This window comes from Gadus chalcogrammus, chromosome 16 (genome assembly GCF_026213295.1).
Source record: "Gadus chalcogrammus isolate NIFS_2021 chromosome 16, NIFS_Gcha_1.0, whole genome shotgun sequence".
NCBI lineage: Eukaryota > Metazoa > Chordata > Actinopteri > Gadiformes > Gadidae > Gadus > Gadus chalcogrammus.
In genome coordinates, this window is record NC_079427.1 from 12409307 (window position 1) to 12430146 (window position 20840).

General features: G+C 46.1%; 2 protein-coding genes across 2 annotated transcripts in view; both read left to right on the forward strand.

Moving 5' to 3' along the window:
- Window positions 1–247: 247 nt before the first annotated feature.
- On the forward strand, window positions 248–2501 carry txndc17 (thioredoxin domain containing 17). Its single transcript, XM_056611370.1, has 4 exons — window positions 248–531; window positions 700–781; window positions 1672–1747; window positions 2027–2501. Exons 1-4 carry the CDS (start codon window positions 387–389, stop codon window positions 2093–2095), a joined length of 372 nt encoding a protein of 123 aa, XP_056467345.1. The 5' UTR covers window positions 248–386; the 3' UTR covers window positions 2096–2501.
- Window positions 2502–4075: 1574 nt separating this feature from the next.
- The window catches only part of nxn (nucleoredoxin), a 53830-nt gene continuing 37065 nt past the window's right edge, over window positions 4076–20840 (forward strand). Inside the window, exon 1 of the mRNA XM_056611285.1 lies at window positions 4076–4968. Coding sequence (XP_056467260.1) covers window positions 4660–4968 — 309 coding nt within the window. The 5' untranslated portion in view covers window positions 4076–4659. The remainder of the gene's footprint in view (window positions 4969–20840) is intronic.

Here is a 20840-nt window from a genome sequence, read left to right on the forward strand (position 1 = left end):
AGCCTACAGCGTCAAACGTTTAAATCGCGTTGTCATACAAGAAAATCATTGCATTAGTTTTAACACGTAGTTGTTAATAATTGTATGTGTATTTGTGTCCATGACTTACATATCATTTTGAAATATTTGTTAACTGTTATAATTGTTGATTGTTAAAAAATGTTAACAGTCTAGCGGCAATCGAGCGGCAGTGTTTCGCAAATGGGGTGGTGTCCCTTTAAGAACCTTTGGCTAGCCAGGAAGTGTAATCAAAGCTGTCAGTGTGTGTGTGTGCTGAGTGTGTGATTATATATAGAAGTTATCATCGGCTTCTCATCATAATAGACAACGATCTCGTTCTCTTTACGCCTCAAGCGCTGTGCTTATTACCTATCTCGGTGTGCATAATGTCCCTTTACGAAGAAGTTAAAGTGCATGGATATGCTGAATTCTGTAAAGCTGTATCCGACAGAAAGGGAAGGGATATCTTTGCTTATTTCTCAGGTGATAAAGACGCTGATGGAAATAGTTGGTGTCCTGACTGTGTCAAAGGTAATGTAATAAAAATGACGACCTGTCCTATTCCATAGTATTAGTTACTGTGTTGGTTGTGTCTTCACACGACTAGCTATTGTAGTCTTATATCTGCAACTATAAATCGAATTAGATACCATGTATTGCATTATCAGCTAACTATTTTTGCATTTCATCGCATTGCAGCGGAGCCTATTGTAAGAGGAGAGATTTCACATCTTCCAGAAGGTTCTGTATTTATTTACTGCCAGGTTGGACAGAGGGACTAGTAAGTATTTCACTCCTCCTACGACTGCCTGAAGAATTGTATGGAAAATATGAGCCAAAAGCCTGCAAATATTCAACGCTGTATCCCCAGTGCATGCCTAACATTACACAGACAGTTGGAACTTGTATGTACAGTAGCATTATGCTAGATACCATAATGACAGTATTTAAGATGGGGTCATTATTCTGAGCAGAGCCAGAATACATTCATTTTACTTTACACACACACACACACACACACACACACACACACACACACACACACACACACACACACACACACACACACACACACACACACACACACACACACACACACAGGCCTGATAGAGTTCAGGCGTGGTGCCTGAATTCAGGCTTGAGCTCGGCCATGTATGTTGTCGAGAAAAGTGAAAGTGGGTGAGCGGTGCCTTTTTAAAATGTCTAGTCAAAACGTCAACCTACCTGCCCTTTGGATTGACATGTCTGCCACTAACTAGGGGAAGTCTATATAAGGAAGTCTTTTACCTTTGTATGTTTGCACTGAGGATGGACTGAATGGGACAGAAAACGTTTTGCACGCACTTTGGATAGCACTTTACACTTTTATGCAATAAAAACTTTTTGTAGCATCAGTATACATGGTGTGCGAGTTCCACTACTTTTATTGTTGTCAAGAAAGGCAATTCTCTATGGTGTCTTCGAATGTATTTGATAATTTCAGGCACAGATAATTTCACTTCCTATCAGCCCTCACTTCAGGATTATGGACTGGAGGTTACGTCATGCAATCTTTTTTATTGCTCTCCATATAATCTTGGAAAAAAATGACTCTCTGAGCCTTCTCTGTCCCATGTCAATGTGTTTCTCCTGTTTGTCCACTAATAGTTCTCGTGTATGTTTTCTCTTTAGTTGGAAGAATCCAAATAATGACTTCAAGAAGACGTTGAAGCTCAGTGGGGTTCCCACTCTATTGCGATATGGAACAGTAAGACACACATCTAATATTCTCCCTCTCTCTTACTCCCTCTCCGCGTTCATATACCTGGTTTATGGGTCTTATCGTTGCATCAGATAACATATGACTATATATACACATAATCTCAATACATTTGGTCAAGTGCACTGAATATTGTGCACACACATCTGTAGGTCAAAGGTATTTAGGACAATGTTCATTTGTGATGTGTTTTTATAAACAACATTATATTACAAACAGACTCTCACAGAACAACCTTAAGGTGAATGTTTCTCTTTCTCTTTCCAGCCTCAGAAGTTGGTGGAGGAGGAGTGCTTCAAAGCTAACCTGGTCCGGATGATGTTCACTGAAGACTGACGGGTTGCTAATGGTCTACTGCGGACTGGTCCTACACTTCATTCACTCACAACCGTCCCACTGCACCATCATAGGAATCGCCACCATTTTTCCAAACGTGGATAAACCCCACACGCCATGATTGCAATGTAGTACGAAGGTTGAGTCTTTTAAGTCACTAGCAAATGTAATCAAAAGCCTTAATGATTTGAACCACTTTTTATACTTTGATATTTGCAATAAAAAATGTGTTGAACAAAATAGAACAGATTAATTTATTATTTTAGAATGTGACATTTCTATGCGAGTTTTCAAATTAAGGGTTCATCTATGTATCCATCATGTCACTATCAATGCTTTCTTTTGAATCAATGTCGAAGTTGACAATAAAATGACAGGTGCATGGTTCATGTATTGTGATTTATTTACCGGTTTGATTTCCCTACAATGACCACTAGATGGCAGCCTAACCATATGGGGCCCTCTTCCCTGTAAGAGGAGCCAGGTACATTACACCTTATGGTCCTTAGTTTTCTTCACTGCAAGAAAAATTAACATGTTTGATACCATTCTACGTCATAAGTATTTACTGATCGACAAATGAAACGCGTTAGGTTAATATGTGGGACACAAAAAATAAGGACAATGTTTATCAATTTAATGACAAACGTATACAAACAAACGCACAGGCATATAGAAAATGATATAAATATTAATATGCAAACTACAGCCTTAATAAGTGATGAAACAAGAAAGAAAAACAGACCTTGCGTGCCTGTCTTCCCAACTGTTATTTGTGATGTCACGTGTATATGCGGTGCATCTAGTTTCCCCATTTAGGTATTCATTTCTCTTTTTGGATTTCTGCTTACCTATTATTTCGGGATATAACCTTTATGTTCTGTAAAGTTAAAGCATACTTATTATATCAGACCAGTTAAAAATGTAACCAGAGCTCAATACGACCATCTAAGTAGAAAATCAATCTTAACAACAAAGGAGCAAAAACAGGGCTAACAAACAAGTCATACAACGATGTCCAGGATCCAAGTCAAACAACAGACATGGAGAGATAGCATGTTTTCTACTCAACTGAGTTTCCCCTATTGCATTTCATACCTACGCCACGCAGAGCCTGTTAGAAGAGGAGAGATGTCTCAGCCTCCTGGTTCTGAGGTTCTGCATCGTCTGCTCTGCTCTGCTGTCAGGTTGGCCTGCTGAGAGACCAGTAAGTATTGCCAAGAGTGTATGGGAAATATTCACCCGAAGCCGGCAGCAGCCATCGCATCTGCTCAACCCTGTTTCCCGTTCAGGCTGACTTTATGCCATCTGTTGTTTGGGCCATTATGTTGAGTTGAAGCTAGGATGTTCAGCGTTTTCTAAACTACATATTTCTGCGCTCACACAAACGCACACGCACACACACACACACACACACGCATGCATGCATGCAGCGATTTTATGCGCTATGCACTATTGTTTTGAGACAAATTTATGTTTACTCTTTAGTTGGAAGAATCCAAATAATGACTTCAAGAAGACGTAAAACTCAGCGGGGTTCCCCTCTATAATAATTTGACACACTAAGAATCTTTATGCGAATTGGTCCGACATCAACATTCATTCACAGCCAGACAGTCAAAGGAATCACAACACTTTGTCTGAACATTAATAACCCAACGTACCACAAATGCAATGAAGTAGAATGCATTGAGTCTTCAATGTCACTTGAAAATGTTATGAAATACTGCATAACAAAAAACTTTTTATCCTTTGATAATTGCAATGAAAATGTAAAAAATGTAACATTTCAATGGGGGGGTTCAAATGAAGGGTTAAAAACATATATGAATTCCTCGTTATCAAAGCCTCATTCTGTCCATTAATGTTAAACTCTAGAAAAAAAGCATCTGAATCATGGCTGATGTATATTTATTTACCTGCTCCAAGGTTTTCTCATACAGTGGCCACTAGGGGGCAGCATAACCACATGTCCCTTCAGATTTAGCTCTTAGCTAAAAAAACTCCGTAATGTTTTGCTAATATCTTTAAAATTACATGTCGTGATGTGTTCTCGGTCGACTTTAATAACCAGTAAGGGAATCATCTCCTCACCTTACCATCTTGTTACATCGCTTAACACACGATATCTACTACACTTTATTCATTTCGACACAAGCTATCAATTTGACGTTGGGAATGGAGGTTTGACCGCCGTAAATGTGATTAAAACGCTATAAAATGAAGCCTTTCATGGGTCCTAAATATGTTAAAATATTAAAATATGGATTTTGATTTACAAAGTGTTGTTTAGAGAAAAGAACGCGACCGCTTTGGCCGTCAGGGCAACACAACGAGGGCAGCATTCCTCCACACCTCTCCCATTAGAGGGGACTGGTAACCAGTGGGCGCAGCGCAGGTCCAGTCGAGCTCCCCGTCTGAACGCTGCACGCCGCGGCTCCTGGTTCTCAAGCAAAGCTACATCGGAGGAGGAAGAACAGGGGGTTTTCGGATATCATCCAACCCAGTGACTGTATGCAACGTTCGGCTGATAGAAGCAGAGCCCGTCGTGTTGGAGGATTAGGATGTCGGAGTTCCTGGTGAGTCTGCTCGGAGAGCGTCTGGTCGACAGTGAGCAAGCCGAGGTGGACGTGCAGGCGCTGGGCGGCAGGTTGTCCCTGGTCGGGCTCTACTTCGGCTGCAGCCAGAACGCCCCGTGCAAGCAGTTCAATGCCAGCCTGTGTGAGTTTTACAGCAAATTTAAGAAAACCTCTGAACATAAGGATAAATTGGAGATCGTCTTCATCTCGTCCGACCAGGACCAGAAACATTGGCAGGACTTTTTACAGGAGATGCAATGGCCTGCGTTGCCGTTCAAAGACAGACACAAAAAGGTAAGTTGTGGTGATAATGTCAGTGCAATAATAATGGAGTTGTGTTGTAGTAATTTTGTAGTTGGATAAAGTCCATGGGCATTATAGGCAATCAATGTTGCAGCCATGTGTCTTTGTGCACAGGTGTATTTATTATTGGAAAGGTCATAGTGTTTCAATAATGTTTCTTTCTTCATAATATTTTGAGTCAAGCAATATAATAAAATTACGAGATCCTGTGTATCATAATTTAATAGTAGTCTCTAAAAACGCCAACCCCTATTTGTTTTGGTAAAAATAGCACATGAGTTTATAGCAGTAACCTGATAAATTTAAACTGGAATATTATCACAATAATATCAGTTCAGGAAAAAAAAGGGGACAATAAAAACAACAACATTATAGGTAATTGCTGCAAATATTTTCATTTATTTAGACACACACACACACACACACACACACACACACACACACACACACACACACACACACACACACACACACACACACACACACAATATTGATAATAAAATGTATTATAATTGATAGGACTGCAGGCCTAGAAAAGATTTGCTGAAGTTCACAAGGCCAATTTGTGGCATTATTTCTATGAATGTCTCTCGTCTCTCCTTTCTCCTTTGTATGTTAGGCCTCATTTTATAATTCCTGCTCCCTTTCTTCTGTGCTGATTTATATTTATTTCTTCTGTGCTGATTTTATATTTATTTATCCCTTCAAAATTTGTCTACAATAACACAAGATATACATCTGTTTCGTACAATAGATTACCCACTTCAAAATACATTTTTTTTGAAGACATCTCCCATTGTCAGATATTTAAAATACAGTCTGCATGTCATGAGACCAAGATAAGATAAAAATAACACATCTAAACCCCATCTACCAGAGTAACATGTATAACTACGTCCATGGTAATCAGAATCTACAAACATGGCTCAGTTGACAATACATTTACAATTTAATTTAATTCTGTTACCCTTCCACGATCTCAACAAACTGCAGCTCACAAATTGAGAAGCAAATAAAAATCCCCAGCATAGCCCTGATGTGACCTCGGGTATTAACAACAGTATCTGGGAGATTGCCCTGATGCGTCTAATGGCTGTTGAAATATAATGATAGGGGATGGTTTACACTGCTGTGGCACATGTTGTGTTGTGTGTTGCGGTTCTTTGGAGGGGAGAAGGCAGCTATGTGAGGAATCCAGATGCTTACCAGAGAGATGCCATGTTGAAATCTTCTCCATCATGCTCTGTTTACGTTGGGAACCATCAAAGAAATTGCTTGCTACAGCTGCACCCTCCCAGTCCAAACACAAATGACTGGTTTATTGCCCAATATCGTATACAACAAGGATTTTAATGATTCCCAAATTAGTTTTAAGGTTCATTTTTTAATTAGTCTGCATGTTTCAAGGGAAATTAATTTACCTGAATCAATGCCAATAAATGGTTCATTTGAAATCAATGGGTGCAATAAAACAAAACCGCAAAACCCACAGCATCTTTACGTTGTGATTCTCTATAATTAGTTTAAACTGTTGAATAGGCCTCTGTGTTTTCAGAGAGGGGGTGAGCCAGCCTCTGTTTAGGCTGCACTGTGGTGTGTTGAACGCCACTCAGATTGCCAAAGATTGTTTCTGTTTCACTTCATTATGCATTCCAGACATAAAGGAAGGGTGGTGTCGAGATGACTTGGCAGGGGGTGTGGCTTCTGCCCGGGAGGGGGGGGGGGGTGGTTTCGCCTTCTGGGGGCGGGGCTGAACGAAAGTCACCGTATGGCTTCAGCCTCCTCTGAATGCTTGTGGGAAAAACATCTGTGGAAATCCACATGGCTATTGTTCACCAAGCAGGGCAGACATTATCGGGGTCTTTGTGCCCAGAGACCTGGGAACAGCCTGGTTCTGGGTGCCCGTTCCTCATACCAGTCGTGAACTGCAGCCTTTTTTTGTGGCATATTATTTCACTGCAAGGCAGCTTGGAAAATGTATGTTCCAATCGGAAAATCTGTTGACAGCCACATGTTGGCTCTTATTCATTTTTATTTGTGTGTGTGTGTGTGTGTGTGTGTGTGTGTGTGTGTGTGTGTGTGTGTGTGTGTGTGTGTGTGTGTGTGTGTGTGTGTGTGTGTGTGTGTGTGTGTGTGTGTGTCTTTATTTTTTTGTCAGCGGTGCAGCAGGTCATTAAATGCACTCCGGTATTACCCCTCATCCACAGTTCACAACATTATCCATGGTCTGTTGATAAACAAACTATACCGATAGGACCCGGCTTCATTCACATAGAGCCAACTCCCCAGGTCTGTCAGTTCTATCAGTGGGCTAGTCCAGGATGAGACGAGTATCCATTTGTTCCACCGAGAGGCTGGCCGTGTAGCCACGGTGTGATCAGGAGGTTCACGTTACAGGCTTGCAGAGAGTGAAGTGGCCCACACAGGCCCCCCTCCTCTCTGGCTTGGCGTTGGCACTTATAAGCTAAACCCCCCCCCGTCGCCCCCACCTTAACTCATCTCCCTGCAGCGGGGAGCAATTTCTCTTCAATCGCCTCTTTCAGAGCCTCCCCATCACCCACCCCCTCAGGGGCCCCCCTCGCCCACCGCCTCCTGCCCAGCATCGCCCTCCCCCTCCTGGACTGACCTAGCACAGTCGTCCGCCCAACGCTTTGCATCACAGTACATGTTTCCATTCCCTTCTCAAACACCGCAGGGGTGAGCTGGACCCATGATGGGGGAAAACTGCGTTGCGTTATTCTGGTTAACGCTCTCCATCCATGAACCTTGACCTTTTATGCGGTTGTTTCCAAATAAATTCGTCATGTACTTCTGCGGTTGGTTTGTCGTCACGACTACAATGGACAAGCTACATTAGCGTTTGTTTCATTTCCTCACCAGTTTTGTGTATTACTTTCTGTATCATTACTTTTTAACATTGGTTTGTTTTACGTTACTTTACGTTAATATATCCGTACACTGGCTTCCATTTTGTATAGTTTTAAGCAGACTAAATTCTCCGTGAACTTTTGGGACGGATTCAACAAGACACTGGAGACATTCCTTGGGGTAACCCTGTTTCTGCAGAAAGCATTCAGGTTGCAAACCTCCAGTCCAGCCCCCTCCCAGACAGTGTTCCCAGTGGGTCTTTGGCGGGACTGGAGTTCGGGTGAAGTTTGCCGGAAGTTTGAAGTACACAGAAGTCGTCGTCATGTTCCATAAACGTGTGGCATTTAAATGAAGTGCAGTTGCAACCAAGGGCTCTGCTCTGTGCCAAGAAAGCATTCCCCACACCCTTTCCCCATTAGCAACCTGAACACACTCCCACTTTCCACACTATTCTTAGATGCTTTCGCTTTTTTAAATTCGTGGGTTCCCCTTTAAAATATTTATTGTTCTGCGTTTTACGTCCGATTCCAGTCCTTCTTTTTGAAGCAGGAGGGTGTGTTCCAAACATTTGCCGTCACACTTGGTATCCTCTCGTAGGATCTCAGGAGACACTGGCATCGGTAGTTTGGGAGAGCGGACATCTGGCCGGCATTGAAGGAGGCACAGCTGTCTGCGAGAGGAGGGTCTTCTTGGCTCACTGGCACTGCCTTACATGGAGCTGTGCAGCTCCACGTACGTAAATCAGAAGAGAATCACTGCCAAGTCTTTGTGAAAGTCTAGCACTGCTGAATGGTGATCAGACCCTGACGCTGCCAGGGCTGTTCCTGGGCTGGGAGGGGGGGGGGGATCCTAGATCTCTGGTGGGGAGAGAGGCCTCTTGTGTCGGGGCTCTCAGGACCTTCAGCCCGGTCACCGACGACAGGACGATCCTACTCTGGGCTCATGGCCACAGCTGTGAGGGGCTTCGGAGAGGGGAGGCTCAAGGGGTCTGTCATCAGCATTTCACTGGGGTGATGACGGGAGGACCTCAACCTGTGCCTCGTGCTCCTCTGTGTCTCTGGGCCTGCACTAGGCCATTGAGTTCAGAGGAAAGTAATTTCAAGCGATGACATGTTGCTATTCATCTTGTGACCGGCGCGCAAACTCCCAGTCTGCGTGCGGTTTGGCGTTATCTCCGGGTACTTTCAGTTTCGGTAATTCACTTTTACACTTGGCCATGTTTCGCTGTGTACAAAATACGTTTTTCGGACGCCAATTGGATTTGGGGAGAGCGGTACTAGCGTGACGGTATCGTAAACAACGGTACACGTCCTGTGTGCTGCAGTGCAGCAGCTAGGGGCTGCGATGGATTAAAAACACATGGAGGGGGCTTCGTGTCCGATGGAAATCAAACACAATCTCCTGATTCAATTGGACATGATCCTCAGTGGCCCCAGTGCCATAAAGAATTACAGGGCACTCTGGCAATCTGAACCAGCAAAGCACTGGTACGTGATTAATGGCTTTTCAAATGAAGAGACACAATGAGATTACCCTGGTGGAAGCTCTTTCTGCTTCGAAATGCAGACTCCCAAACACAGATGTTAGGAGTAAGAGAGCGTAGGTAGTTCATGCTTTTTTCATTCCTGTTGCTATCAACATAATCATGACTGTGACCGATATTGGCCCCCAGTGGCTTTGCTGGGCTGCACGGACCGTATTAATGACATCATATCATTGTTGAGACCTAATGTTCCCAGGGGTTAAGTAATAAGGAGTAAGCAATCAGGATTAAGCAATCAGGATTAAGCAATCAGGATTAAGCGTTAAACAGAAGGAAATAAAGACAAAAGCTAAATCTAGTGATTAGCTAGCATGTCGGGCTAATCCTCGACCATGGGATTAAATAATCGTAAAATTTCTGCTCCACTTGTACCACATTTGACATGTACTTAACTTAACACCAGATTTCTTTTTTTCTGTTAATTAAATATCAACTGTGTTTGTATAATGCTCACTGTATCGGAAAACCAAACATGTAGATGATTATAGCTCACAGTGTTTGCTTTTATTGTTTACCATGCATGATGATTTGCAGCATCAATTATTGATTTCAAAACTGTGATTCCAACATACGGTCGGGCTAAGATACCGTGGCCACAGCCGTATGTCAAGACCCTACCCACGGCGATGTGTCAACATGCGTGTGTGGGTGGGATTCAGTTGTCTTTGTATGTGTACTGGAATCAGCAATCTCCAGCCATCTCCCTCTCCTAGCAACCTTATTCAGCATCTGATTATATTGAACTCCAATAGTGAATCATTGAGTATTCACGCCAGTCCGGGTGATGGTAATCGGATCTCACTCACACGTCAATCAGCAGCCCAGATAGTATCTCTGTGTGTTTGTGTCTTCTCTCTCTGTCTCTGTCTCTGTCTCTGTCTCTGTCTCTGTCTCTGTGTGTACCTTTAGAGCCTGCTGTGTTGTGTACCTCCTCAGCTGTGAGTCTCTGTTGTCTTGTATGTTTGACAAGAGCTTACAGGAGGAATGTGTTCCAACGAGGCAGGAAGCACCCAGTGGGCGAGGGACAGACCCAGGCGGAGGGCTGGCCCGGGTCTCTCTACCGCTCAGCCCGGGCTTGAGTTTCAGTCCCTCTCTCTCTCCGCGGATGTCCATTGTTGCTTCTTTAGAAAGCGGGGGGACAATATTGTGAGAGGCTGTCAATAGAGGAGGCATCATGGGGCTTCGGTACTGACTCCTAAGTTACCCCAACCGGGAGTTGCCCAAACAGTCGCGCTCTGTACCTTCTTGTACCTTCTTGTACCTTTCCCCCCCCCCATTGCTACTTTGCAATCCACTCTGTTTTGGCCTCCGTTATCTGGGCCTGTAGAGAAATTGACACGCCAGAATGGTTACACTGCGACGCAAGCCTTCAGCCCGTTGCCCATCAGCGCAGCGGCTGCTGGGAACCTCTAGGACTGGTCCTTCCTGCCTCTGGTGTCCACACGGCCTCTGTCTGGAGGTCCCCATGGCCTCCGTCTGGAGGTCCACACGGCCTCCGTCTGGAGGTCCACACAGCCTCAGTCTGGAGGCCACTCCAGGGCTCCCCTCTGCGGTCTCCGAGCCCAGAACTTTCCGAAGGAGCACAGGGACGTCAGGTCTAACAGACGCAGCCGTGTTTTTGCGGCGGCTGAGCAGCAACACTCCGGACGAGAACAACAGATCATTCATCTGCTGCCACATTCTCCTCAGCCGCTCCGCGGCCCGGAGCCTGCCAGGTACTGACTGCCAGTCAGGGAGACGTAGCTGGTTTTATAATCTGGACAAAATGCGACTAGCAGAAGCTTCTCGCAGGGATGTTGGTTTCCATGGACGGCGTTGCAGCCGGGGAATAAACGGATGGCTGTTATCCCCGTAATACCCCCCCGATCCCGTCCCTGTTTCCCGTGGTCGTTCCTCCGCAGCCTGATTGCGTCGCTGCCACCGCGGTTGAATTGCAGCTCAGATACTCATCAGTCGGCCATGTTGCCTCCATTCACGCAAAGCCGACGCTCTGAACAGGGTTTTACAGGTGGTTGCTCCTCTACACACACACACACACACACACGCACACGCACAAATGCACACACACACACACACAAATGCACACACACACACACACACAGGGATAAGGACACAGACACACACCACTATCCCTCTACACCTAAGCCAGCCAGCCAACCCCCGGCATAATAACAGCCTAGCGCCCGTAGGGGAGGATGGGGTACCCCGTCATCCGGAACAATCTCCCAGCCCTCCTCCCCCACCTCCTCTTTCGTTATCGTGTCAGATTGAGGGCGGCTCTCTGTGATTACCCAGCGTTCTGCAGCCCATCATCCCTGCTGATTATAGATCCGCTCTGAAGGCTGACGCTCTCAGGGATGCCTGCCCAGGAGCCGGCTCCAGAGAGGAGCGTCCGTGCGTGTGGGGCTCGGGGCTCGGTCTATCTGCATTACCGTGGAAGACAAAGATATTATATACTTTATCTATCTCTCTCCACTACAAAGGGCCAGCCGTGTGTGTGTGTGTGTGTGTGTGTGTGTGTACACCAGATCATCATCATTTCGTGTTATCTGCATCATTCCGAGCCTCTCACGGTCTACCCATATCTTCTCCCAGTGTTCGCAGTACTAAAGCGCTGCCGCGTTGATGGAGTGTCCGCTCCCCACCGGAGTGTTTCCATCGGCCTGCTGGTCCCGCTGCTCGGGTTGAGGGGGCGGGGGCTCAAGGTGCGGACAGACTCGCTGTCCCCGCACGACGCACTTTGGCCCTGGGCCCGCTTACTGACCCGCTTTACGTGTCAAAAGTATGCCGGAATGTCCAAATCGTTTTTAAGAATATTTTATTTTAATTCCTATTTTAGTCTCTCTCTCTCTCTCGCTCTCGCTCTCGCTCTCGCTCTCGCTCTCGCTCTCGCTCTCGCTCTCGCTCTCTCTCTCTCAAAATGGCAGAGCTGTTGTGTGATTCCTGCCTTGGCAATTGCGCTGTGGTTTAGGAGATGAGATGATCCCTGTGTACACGGCGGACAGTGTGGTGGCTGTGAGCCGGTAGGCTGGTTTAAGTGGTGCTGTAACAGACAAGATGGGAGCTAAGTCCTCTCTCGGCCAGGCTAATGATGTGTGTGGGGACAGGGCGTGCTTCCCTTCCCCGTTCCGCTCCGCTGGGCGCCGCAGAGGGAAAGAGATTTGACAGAAGGCAGAGAGGATGACCTTCAATGTGAAATCCTTCCAGAGGAAAATGGTGGAAAAATAAAAATAGGGTATTTTTTTCTTTTTTCAGGAAGGTTCGAGAAGTTTCCAGTGAGAAGCCAGATTGTCTTTGTGTTATTTGGTCTTAGCTTGTGTTGTTTCAGCGAGAAAGCAGATTCTTCATCAGTGAAGGGCTTGGACACACCCAGACATGTACAACAGCTTAAGACAGATGGGCTCTGTACTTTACATAAAATTTATTTAGCTTTTTTCAACCAAGACAGCCAAATTAATCTAATCTGAATATGTAGCCCAAAAATAATAATTCAATTTCATCAAATTGATCAGATTTCCGGTCTATAAGCCCTGGAGCAAGTGTTTCTTGAGGAGGGAGGGGGAGGAGGGAGGGGGGGAGGAAGAGGAGGAGGAGAGGAGGAGGAGGAAGAGGAAGGAGGGATGGAGTGACTGAGGGAGGGGGAAGAGGAGGGAGGAGCAGGTTGGATGAAGGCGGAGGAGGAGTAAGAGGAAGGAGGGATCGAGGAGAAGGTAGGGGAAAGAAGAAGGAGGAAGGAGGACAAGGGTGGAGGAAGGAGGAGGGCTGAGGAGGCGGGCGGAGGGCAGGCCTCCTAATGATCTTGCGTCTCCGGGAGCTGTTGCCAATTAACACTTCCAAGAGAGGGCCCCTCTCGCCCGTCTTCTGAGATCATGTTACAGATTACACTGTTGTTGTTCACTCCTTCTTCAGGCAGGGCTGACCTTGCATACCTCATGGATCATCAGAGTGCTCTGTCTCACGGCTGGGACCACGTTCAGCAGTACAGAAGTAGTGGAAAACGAGGCTGCTGCTAATCTCCTAATCTCCAGCTGGGAAAAGGGAAAGATGGTTTTCCTGAAGAGATACGATTTCCATGATATCGACTCAGCGGTTTCCAACGAACTCTGTGGCACTGTGCACCCTTAAGTCAGAAACGCACCCTTTTGATCGGAGGAAAACCGAGCATTGGCAAAAAAAAAATACGTTATTTGTGTCGACGCAACGCGCGCGAATCCCAACGCAGCTCCCATGCGCGTGGCAGTGTTGCTAATTTTTGTGCTCTTCAGCAACGACTGCGTCTTACGGATGGAGAAGTGGTGTGGTTTGAGTGGGAGTCGGCGTCGGAAGAGGATCCGAGGAGACCCTCAGACATTCCCAGCAGATGTCTGACCTGAAGTTTGCTCGTTATTTCTGTTGGAGACGGCAGCAGTAAATGGGAGTTCTGGCTCCCCTCGCCCCCTCTACAGATTGCTCATAAATCCTCCCAAATCTGCTCTTATTATGAATCACATTATGCATTTTGTGAGTGGAAATATTCAGAAATTGCTTGCTGCCATGGTTTCCCAATTTGCCGTGCCCGAGTCATTTGTTCACACCATTCCTTCCAAATAATTGCATGCTAAATCCCCGTGTGTGTGTGTGTGTGTGTGTGTGTGTGTGTGTGTGTGTGTGTGTGTGTGTGTGTGTGTGTGTGTGTGTGTGTGTGTGTGTGTGTGTGTGTGTGTGTGTGTGTGTGTGTATTGGCTTATTATAAAATGCTATTGTATTGGGCTGGCTGCAAAAAATATAATGTAAATTTGATATTAAAACACCATTCCCGGTTATATTTGTTGTCAAATAGATCGCATTTATAAGCTTTTCAGACTGCATTTACGTTCATTTGATTTAAATGATCACATGATCAACACATGACCAAATCATATTGCTCCCGTCCCAATCATATTGTGCAGGGTATGACATTAAGATCCTCCCTATTGGTGTATTGCTGAACAAGTATTAAAACCAAAATAGGCTAATCATACAAATCAACTTTGCATCCTGCATATTATCGTTGTAAAAAGAAAATCGTCCTCTAAACCATAATCCCAAATTAGGTCTGACACAATCAAAGGAGTGATGTTGATTAATCGATCGTAAATAATCAATGCAGACTGAAGCCACACCATTCAGTCAAAGAAAAGACGTCTCTTCTGTTAGGGGGGGGGGGACTCTCACAGGCAGACTAGCTGTGACAGGATGAAAGCAGGCGTGGGAGTAGGTGATTATCTGTTGAGGAAGAGAATTCCCTCCTAACCCCCCCCCTCGCCCCGTACAGGAAGGAAGTGGAAGAGATGAAGGTCTCAGATTACGACATAAACCGCTTTTTGTAGTTGTTTTGGTGTTGCTGTAGAGTCTCCAACAACACAAAAGAAACTACGAAACAATCCCCATTTTTTGTAGTTGCTTTGGGGTTGCTGTAAATTAGAGTAGAGACCAAAGCAACTGCAAAAGCCTGCAAAACCCTTGTCTTCAGTGTAGGCTGTTCAGTGTGTTCCTCATGTCACGAAGGGGGTTTGTTTTAATATCAACATACATTTACCCAGCTGTCGAATTCCATAGTGTACTAATCCCGCTAGGGTTTAACTCCTGTTTACTCAACCCTGAGCCCTGCTGCCACCAGCAGCACCGCACACATAAACACATCCAACGCAGTATTTACCCCCTCGATGGCGTAGCGTTTAGCGCACGCAAATCATCACCAACGCCGCCGCTGGCGCTACGCAGACAGATACTCCCCGCGGCGGGCTAGCTTTGGCGGCGCGGCAGGGGCTAATCGCTGTTTTGATGAGTCTGTTGAACCCGACGTGTTGGGGCCGGGGAGCCGCTGGATGAATGGGGTTACCAGCTTAAGCCCGTTGTCAGGGGCACCCAGGGGCCTCGTCTCCTCACCGGGGGGGCCGGAGCCGGCCCTTGGATACGAGTGTCCGGGCAATTAGTGACGGGCTCGCAGGGGTCTCGTGAAATGGGGATTAGTTGAGCACGGGGAGCTGGGGCGGCCCACTGGAGATCTGAGCTGGGTGGGTTAGCATTGGATGCTACAGAAAGGTGGGGCTGTATCTGTGCAAGGATACTATTGGATGCTACGTAGCACAGGATGGTACGGGAAGGATGCTACATGAAGGTTGGGCCGTATCTTTGAATGGTTAGGATAGGAGGCTACAGGAGGGTTGGGCTGTGTCAGTATGGATAGCATAGGAAGCTATGTATGGTAAGCATAGGATGCTACTGCATGGTTGGGCCGTATCTGTGTATGGATAGCAAAGGATGATGCGTAAGGTTAGCATAGAATGCTATATATGGATCGCATAAGAGGCTACAGGGACGTTGGGTCGTATCTGTGTATGGATAGCAAAGGATGATATGTATGGTTAGCATAGAATGCTACAGGAAGGTAAGCATAGGAGGCTACTGGGAGGATGGGCCATGTACGGAGCCCAAGGCTAGGCTGCTCCGTTCTTCGAGAGGAGGAACGAGCTAAGGAAACTTTTTTATGAAAATATTGGCTGCTGGAAGTTGATGGATCATAATTGTGATGGATCAAAGTATTAATTAAAAACAATCACACCGCTGCATCTGTTCTTTGGTTTTCCACTGATCTGAGATCTTGTGACAGCTGAGCACATTTTTTAAATCTGAGATCGGCTCATTTCCTCCTTTGTGAGAATCCCATTTCTTCTCTTTGTCACGGTTGTCAAAGGTATTCGTTTTTCAGTTGGATACACATTCCAGTTTTGTGCTGCTTTTCCATCATGGCCGCTTCCCTCTGTTGCCTCAGTCTTTTTTTAGGCAGATATCTGGGTAATTATACATGAAGTGACATTTTCAGTTTCCGTCTTCATTTTTCCTTTTATAACATCAATGAAATAAATGCAAAGTGGTGCCTTGGTATTTTGAGGAGGGCCAAATATGGCACGAGTCTGGACCGTCAGGCCTTTGTTCGCCTGAAGAAGAGCGAACTCAAACCGGCGGTACAAAGGGCCTTCTGAGCTCAGAGGGGAGCCATTCCTGTTGTCCTGATTTGAAGCACATGTGGTTCTAGATTCAATCAGAGGCTGTGGGGGGGGGGGGGGGGGGGGGGGGGGAGACAGGAAAATGACACGGAGACAAAATACCGTATCCTCCCTCTGGGTTTTATAGCACGCCAGAGCCTCACTCGCCACCTGTTCCTCTGATGGTACTGGCTGGCCTGTAACGTGCACGTGTGTTTAACAGGAGAGAGAGAGGTAGAGAGAGAGAGGTAGAGAGAGAGAGGTAGAGAGAGAGAGACTTTTTATTTATTTAGTTAACTACAGGTCCTTTTAGAGGTACACGCCGGCTGTGATAGAACGTCCTCTGTGGTAGCAGCAGGTCACACTGTTCTACTCAGGGAGCTCCTATAGAGTTCTGTCAACAGCTAAGTGTTTTTTTTGTCCTCCACCGAGACGGGCGAATAAGTTGAACTGGAACTCGAATTAAGGCCAAATCTGGAGTTCTCGTATCAGGAATGTCTGTGTCCCTGCCAAGTTCCTTTTCCACTTCCCTCTCTTCATCTATCGTATAATTATGGCGCAGGGTTTGAGCCAAAGGTTTGAACGCTAGGCCCCTAATGACAGCGGGGGAAACAGAAACTGACTGAGCGATTACTAGCTCTGATCAAGACCGGTGAGCAGATTTGTAGAAACCTCGCTGGAGAACTCTGAGAACTGAAGGTATTCGCTTGGGTCCTTAGAGACCGATCTCAAGTGTGTCGGGGGTTGAAATGGACGTTTATAAAACGAGAGATTAAGAGATCACTGGTGGAATAACATGTGCTCCGACCAGGCCTTTCATGGAGAAGAGTTTGTTGCTTGACACCCGAAGGTAGGGCAGCATTCTCCTCCCTGCCCAGTGTCTCCTGGTTTAGCTCGTCCCCCGGGTCTGGATCAAACATACGGACGGCCAGACACGGGAGGCCTCCAAGGAGAGTCTAGATGTGGTTATCTGCACACTTTCCCCCGTTTTATTTTAAGGCTTCAAAATGTGCTCTTTGAAACAGTTACTGCTACAAACAAGATGGCTGTAGCTTGTTTCTTGTAAAAAAGTATTTTAGAGTTCGAAAGATATCCTTACTGTGTAGTGGTAAGTGGAGGAAAATATTTAAAAAAAAAGTCAGGTTTGGGATTACCAGTGGGAGAGGAGATACTGTTATTACCCTCCTTAATCACCGGCGGTGGTTGTACCAGCGGTGAAATATTAAAGTGCACTCTCACGCTTAAAGCCCATTATCAGAGCTGGAGGTTCTTCAAGTGTGTGGCTTTCCCACACGGCGGAACAGCAGGGCTTGATGTTGGAACAATGTCCTTGGTTGTTATTTCGCCCTGTATCGGGGAGATAAAGATTGAAGCCTCTGGTTTGGGAAATGGAAAATGAAAGCTTGACTGCCCCCATTCCTCTTCACTGTTTTGTACTCCCTTTGCAGTTTGTTTTATTTATTCTTTTTTTCTTAAAAGTCGTTTTTATTTTTGTAACTGTTTTTATAAATCAACTGAAGCCGCGGCCAAGCTTAATATCTTGCTGGGATCTGAGTGTGGACGACTGCAGGGCAGACAAGGCCATTTGTATAATCCTGGATGGAGAAAGCAGATTGCAGTTGGGATCCGGTATCTGATGGATGGATGAACCACACACTGCATGGCGATATTACTGATAAAATACTGGGCTGATTTACTGTGTGTGTGATTATTTATTGTGCGTGCAATATTACTGATAAAATACTGGGCTGATTTACTGTGTGTATGTGCGCGTGTGCGTGTGTGTGTGTGTGTTCCATATCTGATGCAATGCATTCCCAATGTTTGGACGAAATTGAAGAGGAGCTGGAAATTGTTTTTTTTCTTACAAAATCCTTGTCAGGCAGGAGCGGAGGGATAAGCACAAAATAGACTTCCCGTCTTATGTATTATCTCTGTGGCTCCTGGGTAGCGGGATATTCTGCTTTTGGACTTCCTCCCCCTCCTACTCATGCTTGCTTGCCTGTGTGGTCCCACACAGATTACCCTGACCGGCTGTCCTGGAAGCGTCTTCCCATAAGCCTCACTTCCGTCCGATGGTAGATGCACTGCATTTATAAAGCGCTTTTCTAACCAGTGGCCACTCAAAGCGCGTTACATACTGCCTTACATTCACCCATTTATGCACACATTCATACACAGACTGTGTGCTGCAGCCATGCAAGGGGACAGCCAGCTCGTCAGGAGCAGTTAGGGTGAGGTGCCTTGCTCAGGGACACCTCGACACTCCGCTAGGAGGAGCCGGAGATCGAACTAGCAACCCTCCGGTTACCAGCAAGTCCGTTCTACCTCCTGAGCCACATGCTGTCCCCATCTTGGTGGCCATCTGTAGCGAATAGCGACATCATCGATCCCAGCTTGCACGGATGCCCTTGTGATTTACTCACCTATAGCAACCATCTCAGACCCATCTTGGCTCTTAACGCTTGTGGAAGCGTTGCGTTGACAACCAAGCAAGCGTTTACGACCAAGATGGCCGTTTGGTGAATCAGCCCCTTGGGGATGTTGGAACTCATTAAAAAGTCATGAAGAATATCCTCACTTTTTATCCTTCCGGCTGGGATGGATGGAGGGAGGAAAGCAGAGCACTATCTCTATCGTATCCATCTCTGATCTGCAGATTGTAGCCGTTACACAATACTGAGGAAGACCATGTGGTGTTAAAAGATGCACACTTGCCAGGTGCTGCCTTGGCTTCATCGCGTTGTGTTATTTACTTCTAGCACATCCCCTCTGCTTGGGAATCATGTTGACTAGGATGTGATGCTAACCAAACGTATGCCCTGTTAAATGCTGTTCTTTTCCTCTTCATGTGATAACACAAACGATTATGTTTGTTATATAATCAAAGGATTACTCGCTAGTAACGGGGGACCACAAGAACGCCGGTCGAGGCGTTGAAATCCTCTTTAACTCTTCACCAGCACCAGAACAAAGTTAAACTTAACAGGGGCCGTAGATCGCCCCCTAAGGCATGGGAATAACAATGCATGCTGTAGACTCTCCTTTGCATACAGAACATTTCCTCCCCACTTCATAAGGTTGTTAACATAACTACGGTCTCTTCAGCAACTAACCGCGTTAGGAGCTACTGAAGGCCGGGTGTGTGTAACCCCCCCCACCCCCCCCCTCGGCCCCCCGCTGGGTCTTGGCCATGCTGAAATGAGCTTAATAAAGTCTGGGCTTTGGGGTTGAAACCCGAGGGTGCGGAGGAAGTCAGAGCGGGGAAGGAGTCAAAGGAGACGCCTGGTGAGGGCTGCTGAGCGCGGGGTTGGGGTCGCGTTCATCGAGGAACGCAGAGACGAATCGCCTCGAAACGTGTGTGTGTGTGTGTGTGTGTGTGTGTGTGTGTGTGTGTGTGTGTGTGTGTGTGTGTGTGTGTGTGTGTGTGTGTGTGTGTGTGTGTGTGTGTGTGTGTGTGTGTGTGTGTGTGTGTGTGTGTGTGCAGCTGCTCAGAGGTTTGAAATACTCCCTGGACGTTGTGGACCGCAGCTGTCTGGGCCCTGAAAGCGTCTCAGAGGTGGCTCACTGTAGACTCTGCGCTCTATAAGGTTTTTTTTCAGCCTGAACAATGCACTAACTAGCGGGTAAGAATGTTCCGGAGTGTGTGGTGGCACTTTGGAAAAGTAAATATAGTTAATGTGTGTGTGTGAGCAAGAAAGAGAGGGAATGCTGCGTCATGGGTCTTTATTATGTCCCATGATTTATTATGAGAGAGAGAGAGAGAGAGAGAGAGAGAGAGAGAGAGAGAGAGAGAGAGAGAGAGAGAGAGAGAGAGAGAGAGAGAGAGAGAGAGAGAGAGAGAGAGAGAGAGAGAGAGAGAGAGAGAGAGAGAGAGAGAGAGAGATTCCAACTTCTTCATTAATGTTCAACATCAATTATTCATCCCCTGTCCCATTAGCAGCGCGGCGGCGGATACGTCAGGCCCACCTACGAGTCCCTCGGGATTCATGCTAATGCTTATTGGCTAATGATTAAGCCGTCAACATTTGCTACGCTTTGTTTCACTGTGGCTCATGGAGTTAATGTCCAAGGACACATCAACACACATCAAGGGTTTTTTAACATGGAAATAAAAAGAATGGACCACGGACTGAAAAATGGCCGCCCATTCATTCCTATGGAAACTGCTCAATGGCGCAGGGGAACATCATGGAGAGATTTGCTTCTGCATCGTGGGCGCCTGGACACCCTCTAGTCCGTGACGTACCGGATGCAGAAATATTCTACAGCTATTTCAATGATATGTGTGTTTTGTATATCCGTGTTCAGCGCCATTCATGTTAATTAAATGGAAAAACTTTGGACACGAGAAGTTAATGGAGCTGTGCACTTCCTTAATAGGTCCATCGCACTGAGCCGTTTGTTTCACCACGACTCCTTTCAGCTGCCCACCCTCCAGCAAA